The sequence below is a fragment of the Nannospalax galili genome, unplaced genomic scaffold (genome assembly GCF_000622305.1).
Source record: "Nannospalax galili isolate Female #2095 unplaced genomic scaffold, S.galili_v1.0 scaffold879, whole genome shotgun sequence".
Taxonomy (NCBI): Eukaryota; Metazoa; Chordata; class Mammalia; order Rodentia; family Spalacidae; genus Nannospalax; species Nannospalax galili.
This window is the reverse complement of record NW_008346261.1, coordinates 2,027,153-2,051,549: the sequence shown is the minus strand read 5'-3', so window position 1 is coordinate 2,051,549 and position 24,397 is coordinate 2,027,153. Positions and strand designations below refer to the sequence as shown.

Here is a 24,397-nt window from a genome sequence, read left to right as displayed (position 1 = left end):
TTCTCACCCTGTATCCTGAGACAGATAACCCAGAAAAGCTATAGGGCTTATTCTTCACAGTTGCTAAGCTTGTTAAATATTGTGGTTAAATGTCTTGGTTTTAAAGGAATCTTCAAAACCTCCTCATCCTTACTGCAATTAAGGCTGATCGTACACGTGTTATGGAGTATATTAACCGCCTGGATAACTATGATGCCCCAGATATTGCCAATATCGCCATCAGCAATGAGCTGTTTGAAGAAGCATTTGCCATTTTCCGAAAGTTTGATGTCAATACTTCAGCAGTGCAAGTAAATCTTCTGATTACTTACATAAATTGAGATAATAAGTATGATGCCTTCTTTGATACAAAGTATGCATTGTCCTATGAGAATGGGCAGAGATTGCTGTAATACTAGCATAATAATAAAATTTAAGCAGTTTAAATGTAGTTGAGGTAAGATCCATTTTATTGTAACTAATTCATAAGTATTGCCTAGGTCTTGATTGAACATATTGGAAACTTGGATCGTGCATATGAGTTTGCAGAACGCTGCAATGAACCTGCTGTTTGGAGTCAGCTTGCAAAAGCCCAGTTGCAGAAAGGGATGGTGAAGGAAGCCATTGATTCTTACATCAAAGCAGATGATCCTTCATCCTACATGGAAGTTGTTCAGGCCGCCAATACTAGTGGTATGATTTCTTACTTTCATGTGTTTGAGGCCTCAGAAAATTACTAAACCAAGCACTCAAATATCTATTTTGGACTGTGCAGAGAACTAGGTGCTTCTTGGTCATCTGTGAACACTTTCAGCCCAGCATCTTGATCTAGCTAAAAACAGGCTGCATTTTACATAACTTTAAGGGAAAGAGGGGGGACTGCAAATATTCTTTTGGTCAGTAGTAAGTGTTACGGAATTTTTATAATGCCATTTTTATATTTGTCATTCTATAATATTTCTTTGAAAAGGAAGTTAGACGTAGGCATGGTGACGCATGCCTTTGATCCCAGTACTCGGGATGCAGAGGAAGGCTCTCTCTGAGTTCAAGGCCAGCGTGCTCTATAGTGAGTTCTAGGCCAGCTGGGGCTATAGGAAGATCCTGTCTCAAAAAGACACACGCAAAAAAAAAGGTAAACTGGTGTGGGAGTGTATACCTTTCATCCTAGAACTTGGGAAACTGAGGTGAGAGGCCTTAACTTGGATAGTGTGAGCTGTATACATAGAGCAAGATACTATCTTAAAAAAAAGGCAGTTATTTGATTGAAAAGATAAACTAGGATGCTAGTGTATGGACTTGTTTTGTTCTTTTTCATTAGGAAACTGGGAAGAACTGGTGAAGTATTTGCAGATGGCTCGTAAGAAGGCTCGTGAGTCCTATGTGGAGACAGAACTGATATTTGCACTGGCTAAAACTAACCGCCTTGCAGAGTTAGAAGAGTTCATCAATGGGCCAAATAATGCTCACATTCAGCAAGTGGGTTTTATGTTCAGATTGTGTGTGTGTGTGTGTGTGTGTGTGTGTGTGTGTGTGTGTGTGTGTGTACCACAAGTGCTTGTGGGGGAGAAAAGTGGTGCATGTACACATGCATGCAAGTTCATGTGGAGGACAACCTCTGGTGTCATTCCTTAAGTACTAGCCACCATCCCTCCCCCTTCCCCTTGAGATAGGGTCTCTTACTGGCCTGGGACTCACCAGGTAAGTTAGGCTGGATGACCACCAAGCAAGCATCAGGGGGGTTCACCTGTCTCTTCCTCCCCAACACTGGAATTAACATGCATTTGCAGCCACATCTGGCTTTTTATGTTGGTCATGGGTATCAAACTCAGGTCCTTATGCTATCGAAGCAAACACTTTCAACAGAGTTGTTGCCTCAGCTCCACTTATTTTAAAACTGTAAAATTTAATAATCGAGCAACTTTATTGGGTGAGTAGAATCAACACATTATAACTAAGAAATTAGATTGTTACTCAGGAGAGGTGCATGCATGTGTGTATGTTCATTGATTTTTATTGTATTTTATTTTTTGAGAACAAGACTGCATTCCAGGATTGCTTGAACTTACCCTCCTGCCTCAGCCTCCCAGGTGCTGGATTACAGGCATATGCAACTTCACCTGTCCCTCAATTTTAAAATACAAATTTGAGGGGCTGGAGAGATGATTTGGCCATTAAAGAGCACTGACTGCTCTTGTAGAGGACCTGAGTTCAGTTCCCAACACCCACATGGCAGCGGTTAACCGTCCTTTTACTCCAGTTCCAGGGGAATCTGATGCCCTCTTCTGACCTCCACAGGCATTGTACGACACAGGGGCACTTAAATATATATAGGCCACATACTCACACATAAAATTAAACAAAAATAAAAAATTTTAAAGATAAAATTTGAAGAAAGAATTGAGTGGATCCTTGTATTTTACTGATCATGGGTTGCCTTCTCTTCCCTCACCCCTCCCCATCCCCAGGTTGGTGACCGTTGTTATGATGAAAAAATGTACGATGCTGCTAAGTTGTTGTACAATAACGTTTCTAATTTTGGACGCTTGGCATCTACTCTCGTTCACCTTGGTGAATATCAGGCAGCAGTTGATGGTGCTAGAAAAGCTAATAGTACTCGAACATGGAAGGAGGTAATCTAAGCACATGTTCAAATGAAAAGTTAAGATTCTGTTTGAAAATTCTATTTGTATTATTGAGTATTTGAATTCTCATAATGGAAAATGTTTATTCTAGGTCTGCTTTGCCTGTGTAGATGGGAAAGAATTCCGTCTTGCTCAGATGTGTGGACTTCATATTGTGGTGCATGCAGATGAATTAGAGGAACTTATCAACTACTATCAGGTAATGAACACAAAGCTTTGGTATGGATTGAGACTTTTTGCACACATATTCTCTCTAATTGCACATTTTTCTAATTTAGGATCGTGGATATTTTGAAGAACTCATAACCATGTTGGAGGCAGCCTTGGGACTTGAGCGAGCTCACATGGGAATGTTTACCGAACTAGCTATTCTGTATTCTAAATTCAAGCCACAGAAAATGAGGGAACACCTGGAGCTCTTCTGGTCCAGAGTGAATATTCCTAAGGTAACCAAATTTTGTCAGGGTGAGGCAACTCTGTAGGTAAAACTAAAACTTTAAATCCTTTTTGTTTCTTTTTAGGCTGTTAGCTGGAATCAGGCCCGTATCTAACGTAGCTAAGTCTTTCTCACACAGGTGCTTAGAGCTGCAGAACAAGCTCATCTTTGGGCAGAGCTGGTGTTTCTGTATGACAAGTATGAAGAATATGATAATGCCATAATGACCATGATGAATCACCCCACTGATGCATGGAAAGAAGGGCAGTTTAAAGATATCATTACCAAGGTGTGTGTCTTAGGAGATGAAAGCTTCAGGAGGAGCAGAGGGCTCACTGGAAAAGAACTAACTTAGTGTATGGAATTTTCCTGTTGTAGGTGGCCAATGTGGAATTGTACTACAGAGCAATACAGTTCTACTTGGAATTCAAGCCTCTGTTGTTAAATGATTTGCTCATGGTACTGTCTCCACGGTTGGATCACACTCGTGCAGTCAATTATTTCAGCAAGGTAACAATTTCCAACCAAACGTCATAATGAAGAACTGATGACATATTGGATAGTTCTTATCACTAAAACTTAATGTGCAACCTTTCTAACTTTGTTTTAAAGGTTAAACAGCTACCACTGGTGAAACCATATTTACGCTCAGTTCAGAACCACAACAACAAATCTGTGAATGAATCACTGAACAACCTCTTTATTACAGAAGAAGATTATCAGGTAAAACCTTTTGATTCTTGTAAATGTTTTAAAAATCAGGTTATATTAGGTTTGAAGTTGGTATGTTCTTTGTAAAAGTACCATTATCCTTTATGATTATAAACAGTAGGTGCTTGGATATCTAGGCTCTAAATTTAGCAAGGTTTTAAGGATTGGGTGACTTTTCTAATTGTATGACAAGTTTTTAATTTTTTTAAAATTTATTTTATATGGATGAATGGTATGCCTGCATGTATGTCAGTGCACGTGTGTTGTGCAGCGCCTACAGAGGACAGAAGGTGGTGCCATTTCCCTTAGAACTGGAGTTACAGGCAGTTGTTAGCTGCCATGTGGGTGCTGGAATTCAAACCTGGGTCTTCTACAACAGCAGCCAGTGCTCTTAAATTAACCACTGTGTTATCTCTCTAGCCCCATAGAAACATGTTTCTTGAGGAAAGATTTCATATGGTTACTTCATCTCTAACAACTTGATTACACATTCAAGAGTCTTTTGATCCCATTTAGTCCATAAAATTGATTAGTGTACTTAACTGTTCAATAATTTTCTTGCCTAATGTCTTAGTTATTTGTCTTTTAAAATTACTCTTACGGAAGATTTCACATAAATGTAAAAGGTTAGGTATGCTAATTTCCTTTTTTCTTTGATTACTGTCAACCATATTAGGAGTGAGTTGCTTTGTAGTCCAGGCTTGCCTCAAACTCACAGTTCTCTTCCTCAGCCTTAGTGCTTAGATTATAGTCATGCACCACACCTGGCTCAGCCTGACTTTCTTTTAGGCTCAGAATCCGTAGATCTGTATGGCCCGATAGCTTGTTGAATTATGTAAGGATCAAGTTAGACTTGGTACTAGAAACCTGGAGAAAATTGGAGCCTTGAGAGAATTGTGTAGTACATTTGAGGACTATACTTTGAAGAGACTGCATACTGCACACATATTACAACTTCGGCAGGTTGAAGTTGAATCTAGGTTGCTACATCTATTTCATGCTACCTTCTAATGGTATCCATTACAAGAAATGTGGAAAGTAAATGTTAAGCTAAAACAACACCTCTGGATGGCATTTGAATAGATTTTCTTTTTTTTTTTAAGGCTCTGCGAACATCAATAGATGCTTACGACAACTTTGACAATATCTCACTTGCTCAGCGATTGGAAAAACATGAACTCATTGAATTCAGAAGAATTGCTGCTTATCTCTTCAAAGGCAACAATCGCTGGAAACAGAGCGTAGAGCTGTGCAAGAAAGACAGCCTTTATAAGGTTGGGGTTTGGCTGACTGTTAAATCAACCTACCTAAATAGTATTTTACAAGTTATTAGAGCTTATTAAAGATTTAGGTTTTTTTTTTTTTTTTTGGTCTTTTTGAGACAGGGTCTCCCTATAGCCCCAGCTGTCCTGGAACTCACTATGTAGACCAGGCTGGCCTTGAACTCACAGAGATCCGCCTGCCTCTGCCTCCCAAGTGCTGGGACTACAGGCGTGCACCATCACGCCCGGCTAAAGATTTAGTTTTATGAATATGAGAATTGGTTTTATTGCTCCCTTTTGAGGAGGTGGTCTAAGTTAATGGATTTTTTTAAAAACTTTGGGGGCTGGTTTATTGTTATTACTATTTTTTGTTTGAGACAGGTTCTCCCTGTAGCCTAGCTAGCCTTGAGATTAAAGGCATGCACCACCACCTGGCTCAAACCTGTCTTTTTAACATAGCTTTTATCCTTTTCCTTTTCTTTCACCTTTTTACTTTTAGTTAGGTAACATTTCCCCCTTGCAAGCCCAGATTTAAGATTGTATCCTTTGGTTTGCCTGTTAAGCGTGTCAGGTTAATGTTTGTCCTCCATCGTTTCCCCTGAATAGGATGCGATGCAGTACGCCTCTGAATCTAAAGACACTGAGCTAGCCGAAGAACTCCTACAGTGGTTTTTGCAGGAAGAAAAAAGAGAGTGCTTTGGAGCTTGTCTCTTTACTTGTTACGATCTTTTAAGGCCAGATGTTGTCCTGGAAACTGCCTGGAGGCACAATATCATGGATTTTGCGATGCCCTATTTCATCCAGGTCATGAAGGAATATTTGACCAAGGTAATGACTCTCATAAGTGCATGTAGAACCAAGACGTGAGCCTATGCAAAATGCTATATGCATATTTCTCAGTTTTTTTTTCTCTAGTAGAAATTAATTGCTCATAAAATGTTACTGTTCTTTGGTGTTTTTTGTTAGTAACTGACAAGTGACATGACTAGAAGGGAACTCAAGATTTGTCAGCATCTAACCTCTGTGTATTTCTTAGAGTGTATTTCTTAGAGTTCTCTGTTCTGTTGTTTTAATATTTGGGGAAATCTTTTAAAATAGTACTTTAAATTCCTTTAACTCAGATTTCCATTTATAGCTCTGTAGATTCCCTTTTATTTGGTTGGTTCCTGACTTCATGTCTTTTCCTGTTTCCCGTGGGGAAGCTGTTTGTATTAACATCCTGCTAATCATCACAGTTTTTTGTTAATTCCCTAATATAAAAATATAAAAGCACCTTAACCAAGCTAAGGATATAATCACCTCATAAAATTCACTATTCATCTTTGCATACTTTTTTTATTTTTACCAGTAGTTTTTACTCACCCTATCTTCAGTTACCAGCTTTATGTATAGGAAAATTTAAAAGATTCATTTTGTCAAAACAGTCTTAAAAGCAGACTCTTGTGTCTGACCTCTTCAGCATGCCTGAGCAAAAGGGGGAAACATTAACAACCCCCAGCATCCTGAATTTTTCCTTAGGATACTGTATAACTAGATACCATGGTGTTCTATACAGTTAGACATTTCAAAGGATGAGCAGTTCATGTGTAAGTTCAGTATAAAAGAATGAAAGTGTTCCATGCCCTAGCCGCAGGTGAGAGAAGCTTCTTTTATGTGTAATGCCACCTTTTGAGACCTGGCTGCTGTTAACCCAAGTGCTGTCGATTGTACTGGCCATTGAGCTGCTTTCTTTCACACTGACTTAGCATCAATTCTTCTGCAGTAAGCTCTGAAGTTTAAAAACGATTCTAAATTTTGCTTCTGGTATGCCCTTTATTTCCACTCTTTCCTACCTTTTTTAGTGGTTAGATGTTTCTCCCCTAAATCTTTGTTGCTGATTCTACCTTTTTATGCTCAATATGGAATTTGATTTTTTTCTAAGCTGCACCTTCTGAATTCCTTTGCAGGTTGATGCAATAAAGGAAAAGGTGAAAGTTGATTCTTTTCCATCTTTAAGTCTGGAGGACTAAGTCTAAGGAATTTGCATGATTTTTTTCCTTCCTTTTCTCCACTGCTGCTGCTGCTTTCCCCCAATAAAATTTCACTAAGCCTCTGCAAGTCCCTTGAAACATAACTATATAGAGCTGTAGGACATTAGTAGATGTTTGCTACTAATCGGCTAATAGGCTTTAGGAAGGGCAGGAGGCTAATCAGTAGTTGGTTCACAGTCTCTCTTTAATATATTATTAAAACTGAGCATGGTGAGTGTCAATATTATAATTCCAAACTATCAGGAAATTTCTTTTCCCTGTCAGGGTATCTGGACCATAGTAGGACTTTGTTAATATTTTAAATAAATTAAAATATCCTTTGGTTTTATTTTGCGAGCTTGCCTGACAGTTGTTGAATTTATATATGTATGTACATGCCCTAAGAGGCTTTTGGAGTTTGGGGGGGGGGGGTTTGTGGGGTTTTGGTTTGGGGTTTTGTTTTGTTTTGTGGGGTTTTGGTATTGAAGGACTGTGATCCAGTTTCTGATCTCTTGATTCTTACTAATTTTTTTGCTGAAAGTAGATACAAGAGATACTAGCTGCTTCCGAAGAGACTTTCCTCATGTTTCTCCAGGTGTCCAGTTCTTATGGTGCTAGTCCATTTTTAAGAGGAATCAGAACCTTTCAATCATGAGAGCTAAGCTTGCTATCATTGTTGCCAAGCAATATGGATTATTTATGTTTGTAACAAGCAACATTAACATCTACTTCTCTAATAAGGCACACCTTTGAAACTACCTAAAATTTGTCTTATTGACCAAGAATGATAAATTTGGGCACCTTCTGGTTGCTGCTTTCTTCATTGGCTGGTCTCCATCCCAGGATAAATGAAACAAACCTAAAAACTTATATCTGGTGATAAATTATGACTAGAAGGGTGGGACAGTAAAGGAGTGTTGAAATTTTTAAATGAATTTGGGTGGGGCTAATGCCTTGAGATTATGTTAAATAAAACTGGAGTCACCACTGGAACTTAGGGCAAACCTGAGTAAAATGCATTGTGTGTGAGACCCTTCAGCAGCTAGTAAGCAAGGCAGTTAGAAAGCGTGTGTGTGAAAAACAGGTAATTGAACTGTAGTGTTATGCGTTGTTTGAAATCGAGCATGTACAAGTCATTGCAATCACATCCTACTACTCTGAAACCTAGAGCATTGCTGTGGGCTGTGTGTCTCTTGAGAGCCTGTCTAGCACTGGTCATCTTCAGATCTCACTTCCTGCTTCAGTACTTTTGCCTTTTTTTCATGCACACATACACCAAAATAACTGACTGCATGTTAACTTTTACTCTGCAGCATATTGCAGTCTTTGTGGAAAAGCCTTTTACATTTTAGTGAATTTTGAATAGTACAGATGGAACTGAATTCAGTGGCATGGCTAATGTGTAATTTTTCTTTCTAAATCCAAGGATCAGAAACTTTTGTTACAGCTCTTAACAAAAGCTTATGTTCATAAAAGCCTTCTCTATTTTTTTTTGAGCAGTCTAAATTGGGTTATTAGAAACAAAAATTGGACATTCCTGTGCCAGAGGCTGTCCCATAATAATAGAAAATTTTTGCCTAGATTGATGTTACTCCTTTGGGATTTGTGCTTTTTGTTCTGCCTGCCCTGCCTATGCTGTGGCTAGGCATTATGAGAATGCTAGCTCTTCTAAGTCTCCCATGTGTTTCTTTAACAGACAACCTCTTTGTTCAACATTTGACTCAGATGTTAACTTTTAAACCATGTCTGTTCACTTTGATTCTTTTCCTTGAAAGCCTGGGAATGTATTATGCAATAGAGGGGGGTTTTGGTGGTTTTATTTTTCTTCTTTATCTTAGAAGTTACTAATATTCAGGCATCCATGTATTTTTCTATATAACTTGTGTAGATCACTCAAGTACTAGTTAGCAAACTTCATATGACCCTTGATGGCACAATTGTGCTTTACATTCTATAGATGAAGAATTTTTGTTATGTTTGGATGCCAAGCAGTGGGTATTTCAAATGATCCTTACATTCTCTGGTAGTCTTAATAATTTGATATTAGGGTAATTTGTAACATGATCATGTAGGCTATAAAATAAGTAGTATATAAAAGCAAATACACCAGCTAGGGCTATACAGTGAGATTCTGTCTCAAAACAACAAGCAATTTCTCTAGGGTAGACAAACTATTTAAGCTTATATCCCGGTTCCTTAACAAATTAAAGTGAATTAGACCCATGTTTTTAACATGGCATAATTAGAACAAGCATAAATCATTGTCTTGGGCCGACAAGATGGCCCAGCAAGTGAAGGCACTTGCATCTAAGCCTGATGACTTAATTTGATTCCTGGGACCCACATGGTGGAAGAAGGGACCTGACTTCTGAAAATTGTCCTCTAACCTCCACAGGCATCACTGCATAGGTGTGTCCTCCCACTCTCAACACACAGATTTCATTTTTAAAATTAAAAAATATCCTATCCTTGTTTGCCTGTGTGTACACTCAAAAGGCATGATGTTAATAGTTTCCAGGAGAACCCAGATACTGCTTTGACATTTTTAAGACCTAATTTTTATTTTTCCACTGAAATCTGCCTGTCTTTTTGTGTGTGGTGACTTCACTGGTTGTCTTTTGGAAGGACATGTAGTGAAGATTCATAGCAGTTCTTCCCTACACTCTGCCCCTCAGACTCTCAACACACTTTTAGGACCTTGAAAGCAGCACATAGAACACTAAGACTTGAAATTTTGCTTCAAAGAATAACTCTGCTCAGATGCTTTTAAATATAGTTTAAAATGCAAGTATAGTATAAAGGGCAGTGGAAGTTGTGTGGTACAGAAGATTCTGTGATGCCAGGGTCCTGTTGTTACTATTCTTCAGTTTGTAACAGATTTACAGAATGAAATTGTTAGCCATACAGGGACCTTTGCAGACCATTTCAGCCGCATTTTGTCGAGAAGGAAGTTTGAGGGCTACAGCTAGTTCATAAAGGATCTAGGTAATACCATTCCTGTCTTTCACTAATATACCTGGACTTTGTTAAATTTTATTTGTCCGATACTGTACACTTTTGATTTAGAGTAGCTAGCATACAATAGCCATTTTTAAAAGCAAACTTTTTCTTCTCAAAATTGGGGCCAATTCAAGCAATCTCGGTTACTACTTACTGTCATGTTGCATTAAAATTTGCAGGCTGACTTTATACAGTAATATTGAGTGTGGAGCCACTTGAGACTCAGGTCTCAGTCTGTAAACTGTAAACCAGCATCAGCAGAAGTTATGCACAGTTGGCACAGCAACTTGTTCTGCACCAGTGCTTGTCCAGCCATTACTCATTTAAGTTTTTGCAAACCCGTTCCCCCAGGGAGGGAAGTCTTGACAGTTCATGAGTTCATTATTGTCCTCAATAGTGTGTATACTTCATTTGAAAAGGTGGCTCCTCCTTGTCCTCACCCTTCTTCAGGCTGCATCATAGCATGCCCCGTTGTAGCCTGGCGTGAGCTTTTATGGCATTTATAAATCCCTCCTTCCTGAGGGTTTATAATGACAGTGCTGAAAATACTTTACTGAAGTATGAATATTGCCATCGAATTTGAGGGGCCTGAGAATGTTTTTTCCAGTCTGTTTGATTTAGACAAAATTTAATATACTCTAAGGCTTTTCCACTTTCTGCCATAAACCTAAGTATATAATACCTTTGAGGTCCTAACTAGCATAACTTGTTTTTCTCTAGGTGGATAAATTAGATGCATCAGAATCACTGAGAAAAGAAGAAGAACAAGCTACAGAGACACAGCCCATTGTTTATGGTAATCTCTCTCTTTCTAACTTCAAAGTACATTAGACAGTTCTTTAAAAACGCTACTTTAATAGAAACATAGCAAGCTCTGAAAAGGGCAAAAAGTTTGCTGAGCTGAGGAATTTTCTTCCCTACTGTTACTGTTTTTTCCCAAGGACCATTTAAAATAGGTTTTGATAGTATTTGCTATGATAATCTTATATACGTGGACTATCTCAGGAACAGCCATGTAAGATAGCATAAGTTTTCTTGTTGTCTGATTGATGACGACTGATTGCTTGTTCCTAAGTCACTATGAAAGAATGATGAATTCAACTCTCAGAAGAACCAAGAATATGCCAAGGTTGTCTTGAGTGTGTTTTGTATAAAGAACACATCTTCACTTTAAATTCTAATGGGGATAGGGAATGGGATTTCCATTTGAGAACTTTCCTGATAGGTCATTCAAACTACAATTATGTAAAGCAATTTAATTTCTTTCACTTGCCTGTGGAAATTACTTTTCCTTTGCATTTCATGGTGAAAAATGAATTTGGAGAGTTAAAAGTTTATTTTAATCAGGTATACTTTGGAAGAAAGCATAAAGTTAAGGCTTATCTCAGGCTACTAAGGAAAAAGTTTTGGGGGAACTTAGGGGACAGGATTGATGAAGTTGGAGAAGGTACATCTGAGGTGGAGTCTTAGAGATGTGGCATGAGGTTTCATTTTCTTGAAATAGAAAACAGGAGAACAATAGCAAGGTGGCTGTAATAATTTTGTAGGCATCCACATCTGTAGACTGGCTGACCTTCATGGTGTTTTAGGTGTTTTTGTTTGGTTGGGTTTTTTTTGTTTTTTTTTTTTTGGTTTGTTTGTTTCCTGTTTTTTGTAAACTGGTTTCCAAAAAGAATTTGCTTACTCAAGACACTTTAGTTGTACCCGGGGGGACATGGGAAGTCTCTTGTATTGGGAGGAAAGTAGGTTTCCAAGCTAGCGGGAGATGACTTGCAGGGCTAGGAAGGTGTTCTGTTTTCTCTTTCTAAAAAGTTCTTTACATGTCACATTTTCTTTATGTGGTCAACAACTATCTCAGCTTCGTCTGCACACATTTGATAGAAGGTATATATGCTCTCATGTTCCGCATACCGAATGCATTGCATAGCTGATGCATATGTGAGTGTCTTTATGGCTGTCTCTAAAGCGCTGGATTCTTTGCTAGAACTGTGTTAGGTTTCATTACCATTCAGATGTTTTAGAATCAGAAATTTAAATTAACAACTCTTAAAGTTTTTCTCTGCTAAAATTTTAGTCACTAAATCTAATTTGTATTATGTGATAGGCTTCTTGGCAGATGTCTGGCCTGATAATGTCAAATATGCATGTGTTATTGCTTCAAATGATAGGATGTTGTGGCCCTATCACCGTTGGCTTTTTAGGTAGGACCCTTCTTAGGGTGAGACTGTATTCCATACTGGGACAGTCATTCAGAGTTGTGATTGCATTGCTAGAATGGGCAAGATAGATGGGAGCACTAAATTTTGACACTAACAGTTTCTCTTCCTTTATCCCCTTTAGGTCAGCCCCAACTGATGCTAACAGCAGGACCCAGTGTAGCAGTCCCTCCCCAGGCACCTTTTGGTTACGGCTACACTGCACCACCTTATGGGCAGCCGCAGCCTGGCTTTGGGTACAGCATGTGAGATGGAAGCTGATTCTGTAGTCTGCTCTTTTCATACTGAAACATCGTCTACCCACTTCTCAGTTTATAAATGGGGAAACAGGCAACGTGTTCTTGTAACCTTTATTTCATGAAGGACTATTTCTTTCTAACTATAGACTTGGATCACCTATGTTAAAACCTTATTTTCACATTCCGCATCACTTTAGAACTTATTTTCAAAGGGGAATAGTATTCATGTGGGCTTTATTTTTCTTCCCCCTCATTCTTTGAAGAACTGCTTACTATTCAATCTATTGTGAAGAACCTGATTTGCACTCTGTAGTGTTTAAAGAAACAAAGAAACTCTAATATTGAATCTCTTAAATTTAGTGTATGTAAACAGCTTACAATATGTATTGTCTAAATGCATTTAAATCTCTTTTATTCAAAGAAAAGCTAAAGTGAAAATAACTGGTACATGACCATGCAAGACTGCCAAGGATAACACTAATCAGCATATCCTACATTGGATAGCAGCGCTCTCCAAATTATTTGAAAAATGCATACAGACAACTTGCCTGATTTTTAAATGAGCATCAAAGGCCCTTTAACCTATGCAGGGTTCCCCATTACGCATATAGAAATGCTAGTGTGTTTTGCTCACTTTGTATGTAACAGGTACCCTTATGTTGTGCTGTACCCTGTGCTTTTTCTGTGGGACCATTCCATTCAGGAACAAAAAGCACCATGATTCCACTCGTGTGTATTTACTAACCCTTCCCTGAGGTTTGTGTGTGTTGGATATTGTGGTGTTTTAGATCACTGAGTGTACAGAAGAGAGAATTCAAACAAAATATTGCTGTTCTTCAGTTTTGTTTGTGGAATTTGAAATTACTCCAATTTAAAATAAATTACTGGACTGTGGAAATAACATGTAGAATTGCAGTTTTAATTAAATACCTCTCAAACCAAAAGAACAGTGGTTTTTGTAGTTTCCTATTGGATACTGGAGCATTACAGGGACGTGTAGGAGGAATGAGGATTGGACAGGCGAAGGCATTATGAATTTTGTCATTTGCAAGAGTCAGTCACTACAGTAGTGGGCTGCTTCTCCTTTCCCCAACATTTGAACCAAGTGGCATTTCAGCGCTTTTTAAGTATTCTCATGTAACTAAATAAATTATAGGTGTTATATTGACTTGGAATAAAGGTGTATTTTTTAAAGTAGTTAGCATGGTGTTTCTCATCACGAGCTAAAGGGCTACGTAGCCCACTGCCTAGCCTTGCATTGCCCTACAACTCCAAGGCAAATTACCATAGGCTTCACAGAAGGGTTTTTGTGTTGTGTTTTGTTTGAATTTCAAGCCCTTACACATTCTTCCCTTTAGCACTGCCATCCCAGGTTTTCTTCCTCTGGTAAATTAGTTATATAAAAATTTCATTTGGTTTGTAATGGTGAAAACATTTTGCCCGAGCTTAGACTGTGTTCCCAGATCTCTGTACCCTTCATCCTAAAGGATCAAGAAATATACCAGTGATGATTTGTTCCTTATCTCTGTATCCTTCTTCCATAAGGGATCAAGAGATACAGCACTGACAGTTTATTCTTGACTTTTCCTATACTTGTGGACTGTTGCTAGAATTTGAAACACTTTATGTGCATGCTTGTTGTATTGCCTGCATGTGTGTAAGCGCACCTGTGTTGTGCAGTGCCCTTGGAGGTCAGAAGGCGTCGAATCCCCTGGAACTGGAGTTATGGACAGTTGGTAGCTGCCATGTGGGTGCTGGGAACCTGTGTCCTCTGCAAGAGCAGCCAGTGTTCTTAACCAGTGAGCCACCCCTCCAGCTCCTGAAATACTTTTTTATAGCTTAAAGAAATTTTAAGCCCTGTTTTAATAATGTGCTTGCCACTTAAACTATCCATATTGGTGATACTAGAAACAAACCAATGTGATGTCTATGACTCAATAAGCTGGGCTACTGAATTGGTCTCTCTGTATAGTAATACTAGGTATGTTTCAGAATTATTAGGTAGATTATTTGGTTTGGTTTGTGTGTGTGTGTTGAATTCAGGGTTCACATATAGTCCGACAAATGGCTTAGCAGTTAAGAGCACTGGCTGCTTTTGCTAAGGATCTGGGTTTGATTCCCAGCACCCACATGACTGCTAACACCTGTTCATAACTCAAGTTCTGGGGGATCTGATACCCTCTTCTCACCTCCTCGGGCATTGTATGACATGGGTACACTTGCATACATACACAAAATAAAGGAAAAAAAAAATTTAAGTAAAACATGTTCCATGAAACCAACTGAGTTCACAAGTCAGCTATACAAGTCTTTTAAGACAGCCATACTTGAATATACAGCTGAGGTGTTTAAATGGGACATTAACGTGGGTCAAAAATATTTTTAGGGCCGGGCTAGTGGCGTATGCCCTTAATCCCAGCACTTGGGAGGCAGAGGCAGGTGGATCTTTGTGAGGCCAGCCTGGTCTACATAGTGAGTTCCAGGACAGCTGGAGCTACAGGGAGACCCTGTCTCAAAAAGAAAAGGAAAAAAAATATTTATTTAAACATGCTGGGGCCATAGTTCTGTCATGGAGCACTTGTATAGCATACACAAAGTCCTGAAATCAAACCTCCAGTAAGGGAAAGAAATCAAGAAATTCCTTATTTGGTCTGGAGAGATGGTTCATCAGTTAAGAACTACTTGCTGTTCTTCCAGAGGACCCCAGTTCCAGGGGATTTGACACACACTTCTGGCGTCTGTGGGCATTGCATGGACACGGTGCACTTAAATACATGCAGGCAAAGCATTTGTACATATAAAATAATTTTTTAAATATTTTTAAATTTTGTATTCATTGAGAATGTTATACATGTATACAATATATTTTAATCATATACCAACCCCCTCAAAGTCCTCCCATGGTGAAGACTCCCTCCACCATGTCTCCCAACTTCACGTCTTTTCATAACCTGCCTAGTTCAATCAGTGCCGTCATGTACGAGCATGCAAAGCCATCTACTGGAGCATGAGCAACCTACTTCCTGAAGAAAACTGACTCTTCCTACCCGGCAGCCTTCAGCTTCGAAAGCTCCTCAGCTAGGGTTGGGGCTTCGCTAGTCTCACTAATTAGCCCTGGCTGGCCTTGAACTCAGTGATCTGCCTGCCTCTGCCTCTCAAGTGCTGGAATTAAAGTCATGAAACTTGACTGAATGCAGAGGAGGGAAAGAGATAATTATGACTACTTGTGGAGGGAGATTATCAATGTAAATAAGCTAAGGAAAGAAATGCCTTTCAAAAAGCATTAATGAAGATAGTTCCATAAGGCCCCTTGGGGTCTGCAGAGTATACTGAGAACTACGAGATGATGCATACAGGTACAGGTGAACCAGGAAAAAATAGCATAACTTATTGCCAGAATTAATTTCTACTGTGTCCTGGTAGATAGACCCTGACTTATTACAGGTACTTGAATCAGCCACCCAAAGCATCCTGTTGGGAATGCAGTGTTGTCTTGCAATGTGGAACTACTAGTCTCAAGCAAGCCTCATCAATTATCTCAATCATAACCATGTATTAAGATTGAGCTCAATTCAGTTACATGTGGTTGCATCACTTTTGACTCCTGTATAAACATTCTGTTTAGAAACAGTTGCTATATGGCATCATTCAGTGTTGATTTCTCCTGTACCATCCTATGCTACTGTATCATAAAATGTACTAAGTATTACAAATTTTGAGACTGTCTGCAAGTCTTAAGAGTTCTGTCCAGTTTCCACAAGTGACTTTAGACACCCTTGACTTTTATCATGTTGAAGTTGAAATTATAACTGGCATCATTATAGTTCTCTGGACATAACGAAGTTAGAATCACTGCCAGTCTTCTGGGTTTTCCCAAAAAAAAAAAAAGAATTCTAATACTGCCAAGTTTTGTGTAACAGGGCATGTTGGTGCATACCTTTAATCCTGGTACTCAGGATCTGAGTTCCAGGCCACCAAACCAGGGCAACATAACGAGACCTTGGTTTTTGTTTTGTTTTTTTAAAAGAAAAAGAAGTCATGTGGTTGCTTTTTGGGAGCAGGTACCTTCTGTACCATATTCTGGGCAGCTGGAATCAACAGTAATTACTAGAATTAACCAGTATATAAGCATCAAAAGGGACAAAAGTACTCAAATTGTGGAGTTCCTAAACTTTTAAAGAGAAAAACACTGCACAGCCATAGTCACTTTAGATTCCATACATAAAACCTCACATAAAGTGGGCTCATTTCACTTTGAAAGTCTAAGGTTCACATCACAAACTTAGTGACTTCACTGGTGAAGGGGAAGAAGTAAAGGAGTCTTTACAGCTGTGAATTAGAGCCACCTTTGGCCCAAATGGGTTAGGAAAAATGAGCATTAAAACACTGCACAGGTTATATCAATACTACAAAATTTCAACTAGAAGTAAAAATTAGTCCAGATAGTAGCTGGGATGACGGCTCATGCTTGTCTAATTCCAGCATGTTGGAGGCAGAAGGAGAACTGCTACAGGTTGAGGCCAGCCCGAGCTACAGTGTGAGACTCAAACATCCAGTTGGTTAGAGTCTAAATCAAGATTCCACTGTGGGTGATTATGAATGGTCTCTTAATAACAAATGGTCAGTCATTCTGAAAGTAGCAGGGAAAAACTGAAATTTGGTTTCTTGAATCAGGCCCTCCAAGAGGGACTGGGACAGCAGAAGTTTCAGGGAGAAGAGCAATTGACCACACCAAAGGGGGGAGAGTTATACAGGGATTCCTTCTCACCCAACAGTTCGACCTAATTCACCCTCAGTATCTGGTTCAGTCAGTACCTATTATTTGAACAACTGAGACCATTTAGCCAACAGTATTTTTTTGTGGGATTTTTGTGTATTTTTTTTTTTGGCGGGGGGTAATAGTCCTGGATGCCTTGGAACTATGTAGATCAGGCTGTTCTTGAACTCTCAAAGATTGGCCTGCCTTTGCCTCCCAAGTGCTAAGATTAAAGGCATATACTACCATGCCTGGCCTCAAGTTTTTTAAAGCTCAAAATATATGCTGTGCACTAACTGCACAGTACTTGATGGGAATGGATTTTATTTAGGGTACAAATTGAGCTTTTTTTGTTATTGATAGGTTTCAAATGCCTTAGAATCACCATCACACAGAAGCTCATCTAGTAAAGTTTTAGATGACCAGTAACTTCATCAATTAGTTCTACTGGTCCTGGACCAATTCCTAGGACAGTTCGAGAGCCTGGTTCAATCTGAGTACGTCCAGCATCTTGGATTAAGCTGACAGTCAGTCCCAACATCTTGGCATGGGTCAGTAATGCAATAAGGGTCTGTTCATCAGGGGCTTTGACAACCACCTTGGGCTGGCCACAGTACTCCCATTCTTTGAGCACTTGAGGGTTTCTCCTTTGGACTTGCTTGTAGGCTGAAACAGCAGCATGAGAACACTGGGCAGCGACTTTTCCTTTTCCCATCTTTAAGTCATTTCGGACCACAAGAATCATTTTGTACTCCCCACTTTCTCCCAAGATGCTTGCTTCGGTTCCCGTGTCTGTGTCTGTCTGTCTTGCTGAGTTTTGGGGTAGCATGCCAAAGTGTGCCCGGAGGCCCCAGCCCAAGCATACGCCACAAGCAACTCCAGCAGCCAAGCTGAGTGCACCAGGATGAGCCAAATACTCCATAACCAAGGATTTGGAGAGCATCTTAAGGGAAAAGAAAAAAGTTATCAGTACCCAGCAGTGACGTTTCAAGCTTCTCAGATAAGCTACCTACAAGCTGTAAGCAAAATTTTAGAACTACAGGTCATCTAGAAGAGAGGCAAGATATTATCTGAATCTTAAGCACACTATTTCTATCCATCTCTTGTGTACTAGAAACAATTCAAACAAATACCCACATGAAATAGCTTAGGTCATTTTGAACAGAGCAGAATCTCTTCAGTTAAAAACGAACAAACAAAAAACCCTTATAATTCAGTCTTCCTTAAATCTTGTGGAAAAAGAAAATGGTGTTTGACCAATACACCTGAAGAATCTAACAAAATAACGTTCTGCCTCTTTCTGGAAAGCAGTGTACACTGTGTTTCCATAATGCAGTGGTTCTCAATGGAGACAGTACAGTGAGGTTCCCATGGTCACAAGAGCCTGAGCAGGAGGCGTACTACTGACATCTAGGCATGAGCCAAGATGTTAAAAACCTTGTAAAAAAGTATCACTGGACACTAATAGGGATGCAAAACTTAATACCCAAGATTTTAACCCAACTTCATTTTACATCTTAACAGAAAATACCTTAGGTATAGTTTTTTGTGTGTTTTGTTTGTGGATTTTGTTTGTTTAGTTCAGTTTTTTGAGATAGGGTCACAACCTGGCCTTCAGTTACAGTTTTAATGTCCAATGAATTTTTCAGAAGTGTAATTATTCTAACAGACTGTTTCCTTCAATAGGTTCTACAGTCCAGGCTGACCTGGTACTTGGCATGGAGGCCAGGCAGACTTGCATAATCCTTTAAACTCAACCTCTCAAGTGCTGGGATTACAACAAACATGGCTTGGATTTTCTATATGCTGGTTCAGCTAACAGTTTCTTCTAGTGCAATGCCCAAGTATTTACATACATGAAGCCGCCGTTTTCATGATATGTACAAGTGGCACCCCGGGAATTGTGTAATACGCAATTGACATGGCATGAATGGAAATACTTTATCATAAATTTCTTTTATTCTTCATTAAAATAATGAACACTCATTAGTCTATGTTATGTAATACTTAGTATGTTAACATATACAAGGTATTACAGATTATGAATAATCTGAAGAAAGCATAGCAGGTATTAAATTATTTCTTAACCTATAATTCACACATTAACACTCACCCTTTTAAATGTATTGTTTGTTCTTTGATTTTTTAAATTTGGTTTTGTAAGATGGTCTCAACTCTGTAGCCCACGCTGACCTCAAATTGTGACCCACCTCTGCCTCCTAACTGCTGGGATTACAGATGTGAGCCATGACACCTGGCTTGTTGGGTTTTGTTTTTTTGGTTCTTTTTCTGGTCTTTTTGAGACAGGGTCTCCCTGCTGTAGCCCCAGCTGGCCTGGAACTATGTAGACCAGGCTGGCCTTGAACTCACAAAGATTCACCTGCCTCTGCCTCCCTAGTGCTGGGACTAAAGGTGTGTGCCAGCACGCCTAGCTTCTAACATGGTGGGGTTTTCATATATCTATAAAGGTATGCCAACCATCACTAGTCTATTTCCGGGAAATTTCCAGTGTCCCCAGAGCACCCTCCACCCTAAATTGGCAGTCACTTCCCACTTCCCCCACACCCACTGCTCTGCTAGGGATCTGTACTCTGGATGAAACCATTCGATGTGGCATCTGGTTTTGGTTTCTCTCATCGGGCCAACATATTGCTGCACTGTTATTCTCATTTTAAAGACCAAATGTCAAAGGTAGAGTTGAAAAGTAAAATAGCCTGATATTCTCACACTTTCAATCCTAAATTCAAACCTTACCCTTATAGAACAAAACTATTTTCCCTGAAACTGCTGCTTAATGTTATACAATGTAAACTCCCGAGTCCTTCAGAATCTTTCAGAAGAAATGAATGCCTACCCAGACCCAGTCTCCATCCCTCTTTCTATTTCTCATCTGTCTACAGCAACTTTCTTTAATACCCAATTCCTACAGACAAGAAAGAAGCAGGGAGAACAGGAGAATGTGGTTAAGAAACACACTTCCAGGACTGGGGAGATGGCTCAGTGGTTAAGAGCACCAATTGCTCTTGCAGAGGACCTGGGTTCAAATGCCAGCACACACACAGCACCTAACAACCATGTGTAACTCCAGCCCCAGGAGATCCGAAGCCCTCTTCTGACCTCCGTGGGCACTGCATGACATTAGTGCGCTTACGTACGTGCAGGCAATACACTCATACCCATAAAATAAAAACAATTTTAAGACTTCCAGAAGAAAAATGTAGTCAATAGCACTCTCTCCCACAAGATGGCATGTTGCTGGGCTGCTCAGGTTGGCCTTAAACTCTTGATCCTCCCTCTTCAGGCTTCAACTTGTGTAACTGAACAATGAATGGGATTATACACTGGTAAAGTTTGTGAGTTTTCCAAATAAAGGAGGTAAGGGATCATGGTCTTTGGTGGGACAGAAGTTAGTCTGAAGGGAGATCAAGAAATTGACATATATACGAAGAAATAACAATGGATATAAAGGGACAAGGAGAAAAGAAAAAAGCATTTCTATTAAAAAGTCCAAGTATATTTAAATATTTATTTTTATTTTATGTGTATGTGTGTATTGCCTGCATGTAGGTAAGCGCACCCGTGTCATGCAATGCCCGCGGAGGATAGAAGAGGCTGTCAGATCTCCTGGAACTGGAGTTACAGACAGCTGTTAGCTGCCATGTGGGTGCTGGAATTCGAACCCAGGTCTTCTGCAAGAACAGTCAGTGTTCTTAACCACTGAGCCATCTCTCCAGCCCAAAGTCTAAGTACATTTAAATGTCAATAGGATGGAGCAAAAGAAAGGTAAATAGACAACTCCAAGGATAGGCAAGGGTGTAGGCTATGAGAAGGGAGGGCCTATAGTCCTAGGAAGGGATTCAGTCTTAGGGAAAGGGCATCTCTCCTACTATGAGTCTGAGATAGCAGTGGATCCGTAGATATGAAGCATGAAGTTATTCCTTGCAAGAAGGAAGCTGATGGTGAAGCCATGCTAGGGAAAAAGGAAAAAAAAAGGACTGGAATAGAGGTTGTGGTAAAACAGGCAGGCCTAAGAGAAACACTGAAAACACAATAAAAATGAATGCCTTTTACTGGTACCATACTGAACAGCCACGCTTTCTCCAGCAGTGCTGAGAAGCAGACTAGCCTCCCAACATGGGCGTGCTCAGCCTTCATTCTCCCCTCTTTGCAGAACAGAGGTAGATTTTCCCACATTTGAACCTTGCCAGGAATAATCACTTATCCACAATGGCACAAGGGAATTGAGAATGAGGGCAAGAATGTTTGACACGATAGATTTAAGAGCAGGAAGATTACAGATACTTATCTAAGCAAGATACAGAAGAAGAGATGAGATGAAGGAAGCTGGAAAGACAGGTGGCTATGTGTAGAGACACAGGGTTGAGTTTGGTTGACAAGGTGATACAAAGTCCAGACACAGCTACAGGAAGGGGTGTCTGAAATAGTTTTAGTAACTCAGTTGGTAGTGTGCTTGCCTGGCATATGCAAAGGCCTGGACTCAATCCCCAGTACCACAAAAGAAAACATAAGGCTGGGCTATAGCTCAGTTGACAGAGCACTTGCCTGGCATGCACAGGGCCCTAGGTTCAATCTCCAGAACTGGAGGAAAGTGTCAGTAAATTCATCTGCCATATTTACTTATTTTTGAGATACTGGGAATTGAACTTAGGGCCTCATGGATGATAGGCAAGCACTCTACCACTAAGTTATACTCTGTCTTCAGTTCTTTCATTTATATGAAATGTTGTATCCTCCCACAAACACTGAGCCTCTCTAGGGTCTAAAGTATACAAGAACATACAAAGTATTAGTCCTCTCACAGACCTCATTCCACTAGAGGTTTGCAAGTACCCAATCCTAATACTTGAACTTCTTTTATTTTTAAAAAATTAGTCATGGCCGGGCATGGTGGTGCATGCCTTTAATCCCAGCACTTGGGAGGCAGAGGCAGGCAGATCTTTGTGAGTTCGAGCCTGCTTGATCTACATAGTGAGTTCCAGGACAGCTTGGGCTACAAGAAGACCCTGTCTCAAAAAAGACAAAAAAAAAAAAATTTAGTTATTATATGTGTATGAGTGTTTTGCATACATGTATGTGTCTGCCTGGTGCCCATGTAGGCCAGAAGAAGGTATTCGATCCCTTGGAGCTAGAATTAAATATAGATAGTTGTTAGCTGCCATGTGGGTGCTGGAAACCAAACTCAACCCAGGTTCTCTGAAAGAGCAGCAAGTGCTCTTAAATGCTGAGCCATCTCTTCAGTCCCCTTTTATTTCATTGATTTATTTAGTCTTTTTGAGACAGGCCCAGTAGCCCCAGCTGGCCTGGAACCCTATGTAGACCAGGCTGGCCTTGAACTCACAGAGATCCACCTACCTCTGTTTTTAAAAAATATTTTGGGGCTGGAGAGATGGCTCAGTAGTTAAGAACACTGGTTCTTCTTACAGAAGACCTGGGTTCAAATCCCAGCACCCACATGGCACCTAACAACTGTCTTAACTCCAGTTCCAGGCAATCTGACAGCCTCTTCTGTCCTCCACCGGCACTGCAGGACACAGGTGCCCTTATCTACATGCAGGCAATACACGCATACACATTAAATAAAAATAATAAAATATTTTTTAAATTTTTATTATTTTTATTTTATGTGGATTAAGTCTTTGCCTGATTGTATATAAGTGCACCTGTATCCTGCAATGCCCACAGAGGTCAGAAGAGGGCACTGGAGTCCCTGAAGGTACAGTTATGGAAAGTTGCTAGCCGCTATGTGGGTGCTGGGAACTGAACCCAGGTCTTCTGCAAGAGCAGCCAGTGCTCTTAGTCACTGAGCCATCTCTCTGCCTATTAGTCCCCTTTTATTTTAATAAAAATTTGTTGCTGGGTGCAGTGCTTGGGAGGCAGAGTCAGGTGGATATGTTGGATATATTTGAGATTAAGTTAAGCCTAGTCTATATAGGGGGTTCCAGGCCAGCTGGGGCTACAGGGAGACCCTGTCTCAAAAAAAGATGAGTTTGTGGATGTCCACTTTAGCCACTTTTTATTTCCTGTAATTTATTTTTTGTAAACATTTTCTTATTTTGTGAGTGCATGCGTCTGTGTTTGCTCGAGTGTGGTGGTCAGAGGACAATTCTCCAGAGCCAGTTCTCCTTCCATTCAGGAGTCAGGCTTGGCAGCAAGCACCACTACCAGCTGAGGAATGTCACTGGCCCTTAACTGGTTTTATGAAACAAAGGTTTGAGGTGTAGGACCAGCCAGCCTAGTACTTGCAATGCTCTTGCCTCGGCCTGCCAGGTGCTGTGATTACAGGTATGAGCTGCCACAAGCAGCTCACCGCTCACTTATGTAGCCTTAGAAACCTCAGCAAGAGCAACTAGAAAGAGAAAAGGCATCCAAATTGGAAAGGATGAAGTTAAATTATGTTCACAGATGACATGATTCTATATACAAAAACCTAAATATTCTTTTCAAAACTTGTTAGAATTCAGGATTTCAGTAAAGTAGGACACAAAAATCAGTGACACACCAAAAGCAGTGGCATCTATACACAATGAACTTGCTGAAAAAATTGAGGAAGCAGAATATCCTCAAAAATATGAACAGCTTAATGAAAGGAGATCTTAAGGAGACCTCCACAGTAAAAACCATAAAACACAAGACAAATTTTTAAAAAAAGAAAAGATATTCCATGCTCCTGGAGTAGAACCAACATTGTTGAAATGTTCAGACTACCCAAAGCAATCTAGAAATTCAATGTGATTCCATCAAAAGAACTGTACAGAAGTAGAAAGAAAATCCTAAAATTCAGTGGAAACACAAAATAATCCAGGACACACATAACACAACTGCTGGAATTTCAAATAGTACAAACTGAACTTGGTAGCTCATACCTGTTAATCCCCCCAGTCAGAAGTAAGACAGAAGGGTCATGAATTCCAGGTCTGAGTAGGACAAAAAGCCAGATGCTGTCTTAAAATCAAAACAAACACTCCAATTAAAAAATGGGCCATGAAACAGTGCATGTTAGTGCATGCATGCCTTTAGCCTCAGGACTTGGGAAGCAGAAGCAGGGAGATCTCTGAGAACGAGGCTAGCCTGGTCTACATAGAGTTCCAGACCAGGCAGGGCTTCAGGAAAACCCTGTCTTAAAAAA

General features: G+C 39.8%; 2 protein-coding genes across 3 annotated transcripts in view; one reads left to right on the top strand and one right to left on the bottom strand.

The window, feature by feature from the left end:
• Window positions 1-13,662, top strand: part of Cltc (clathrin heavy chain) — an 80,646-nt gene extending 66,984 nt beyond the window's left edge. Inside the window, exons 20-33 of one of the 2 annotated variants that reach the window (XM_008842665.3) lie at window positions 107-290; window positions 480-672; window positions 1,298-1,455; window positions 2,445-2,609; window positions 2,713-2,820; window positions 2,900-3,067; window positions 3,197-3,346; window positions 3,436-3,567; window positions 3,670-3,780; window positions 4,872-5,042; window positions 5,637-5,858; window positions 6,977-6,997; window positions 10,760-10,835; window positions 12,380-13,662. In XM_008842665.3, coding sequence (XP_008840887.1) covers window positions 107-290; window positions 480-672; window positions 1,298-1,455; window positions 2,445-2,609; window positions 2,713-2,820; window positions 2,900-3,067; window positions 3,197-3,346; window positions 3,436-3,567; window positions 3,670-3,780; window positions 4,872-5,042; window positions 5,637-5,858; window positions 6,977-6,997; window positions 10,760-10,835; window positions 12,380-12,504 — 1,984 coding nt within the window. In that variant the 3' untranslated portion in view covers window positions 12,505-13,662. The remainder of the gene's footprint in view (window positions 1-106; window positions 291-479; window positions 673-1,297; window positions 1,456-2,444; window positions 2,610-2,712; window positions 2,821-2,899; window positions 3,068-3,196; window positions 3,347-3,435; window positions 3,568-3,669; window positions 3,781-4,871; window positions 5,043-5,636; window positions 5,859-6,976; window positions 6,998-10,759; window positions 10,836-12,379) is intronic. The other variant, XM_008842668.2, reaches the window with a different exon arrangement.
• A 2,864-nt stretch (window positions 13,663-16,526) lies between these two features.
• The window catches only part of Ptrh2 (peptidyl-tRNA hydrolase 2), a 13,532-nt gene continuing 5,661 nt past the window's right edge, over window positions 16,527-24,397 (bottom strand). The window contains exon 2 of the mRNA XM_008842663.3: window positions 16,527-18,193. Within this exon, the coding sequence (XP_008840885.1) occupies window positions 17,654-18,193 (540 nt within the window). The 3' untranslated portion in view covers window positions 16,527-17,653. The remainder of the gene's footprint in view (window positions 18,194-24,397) is intronic.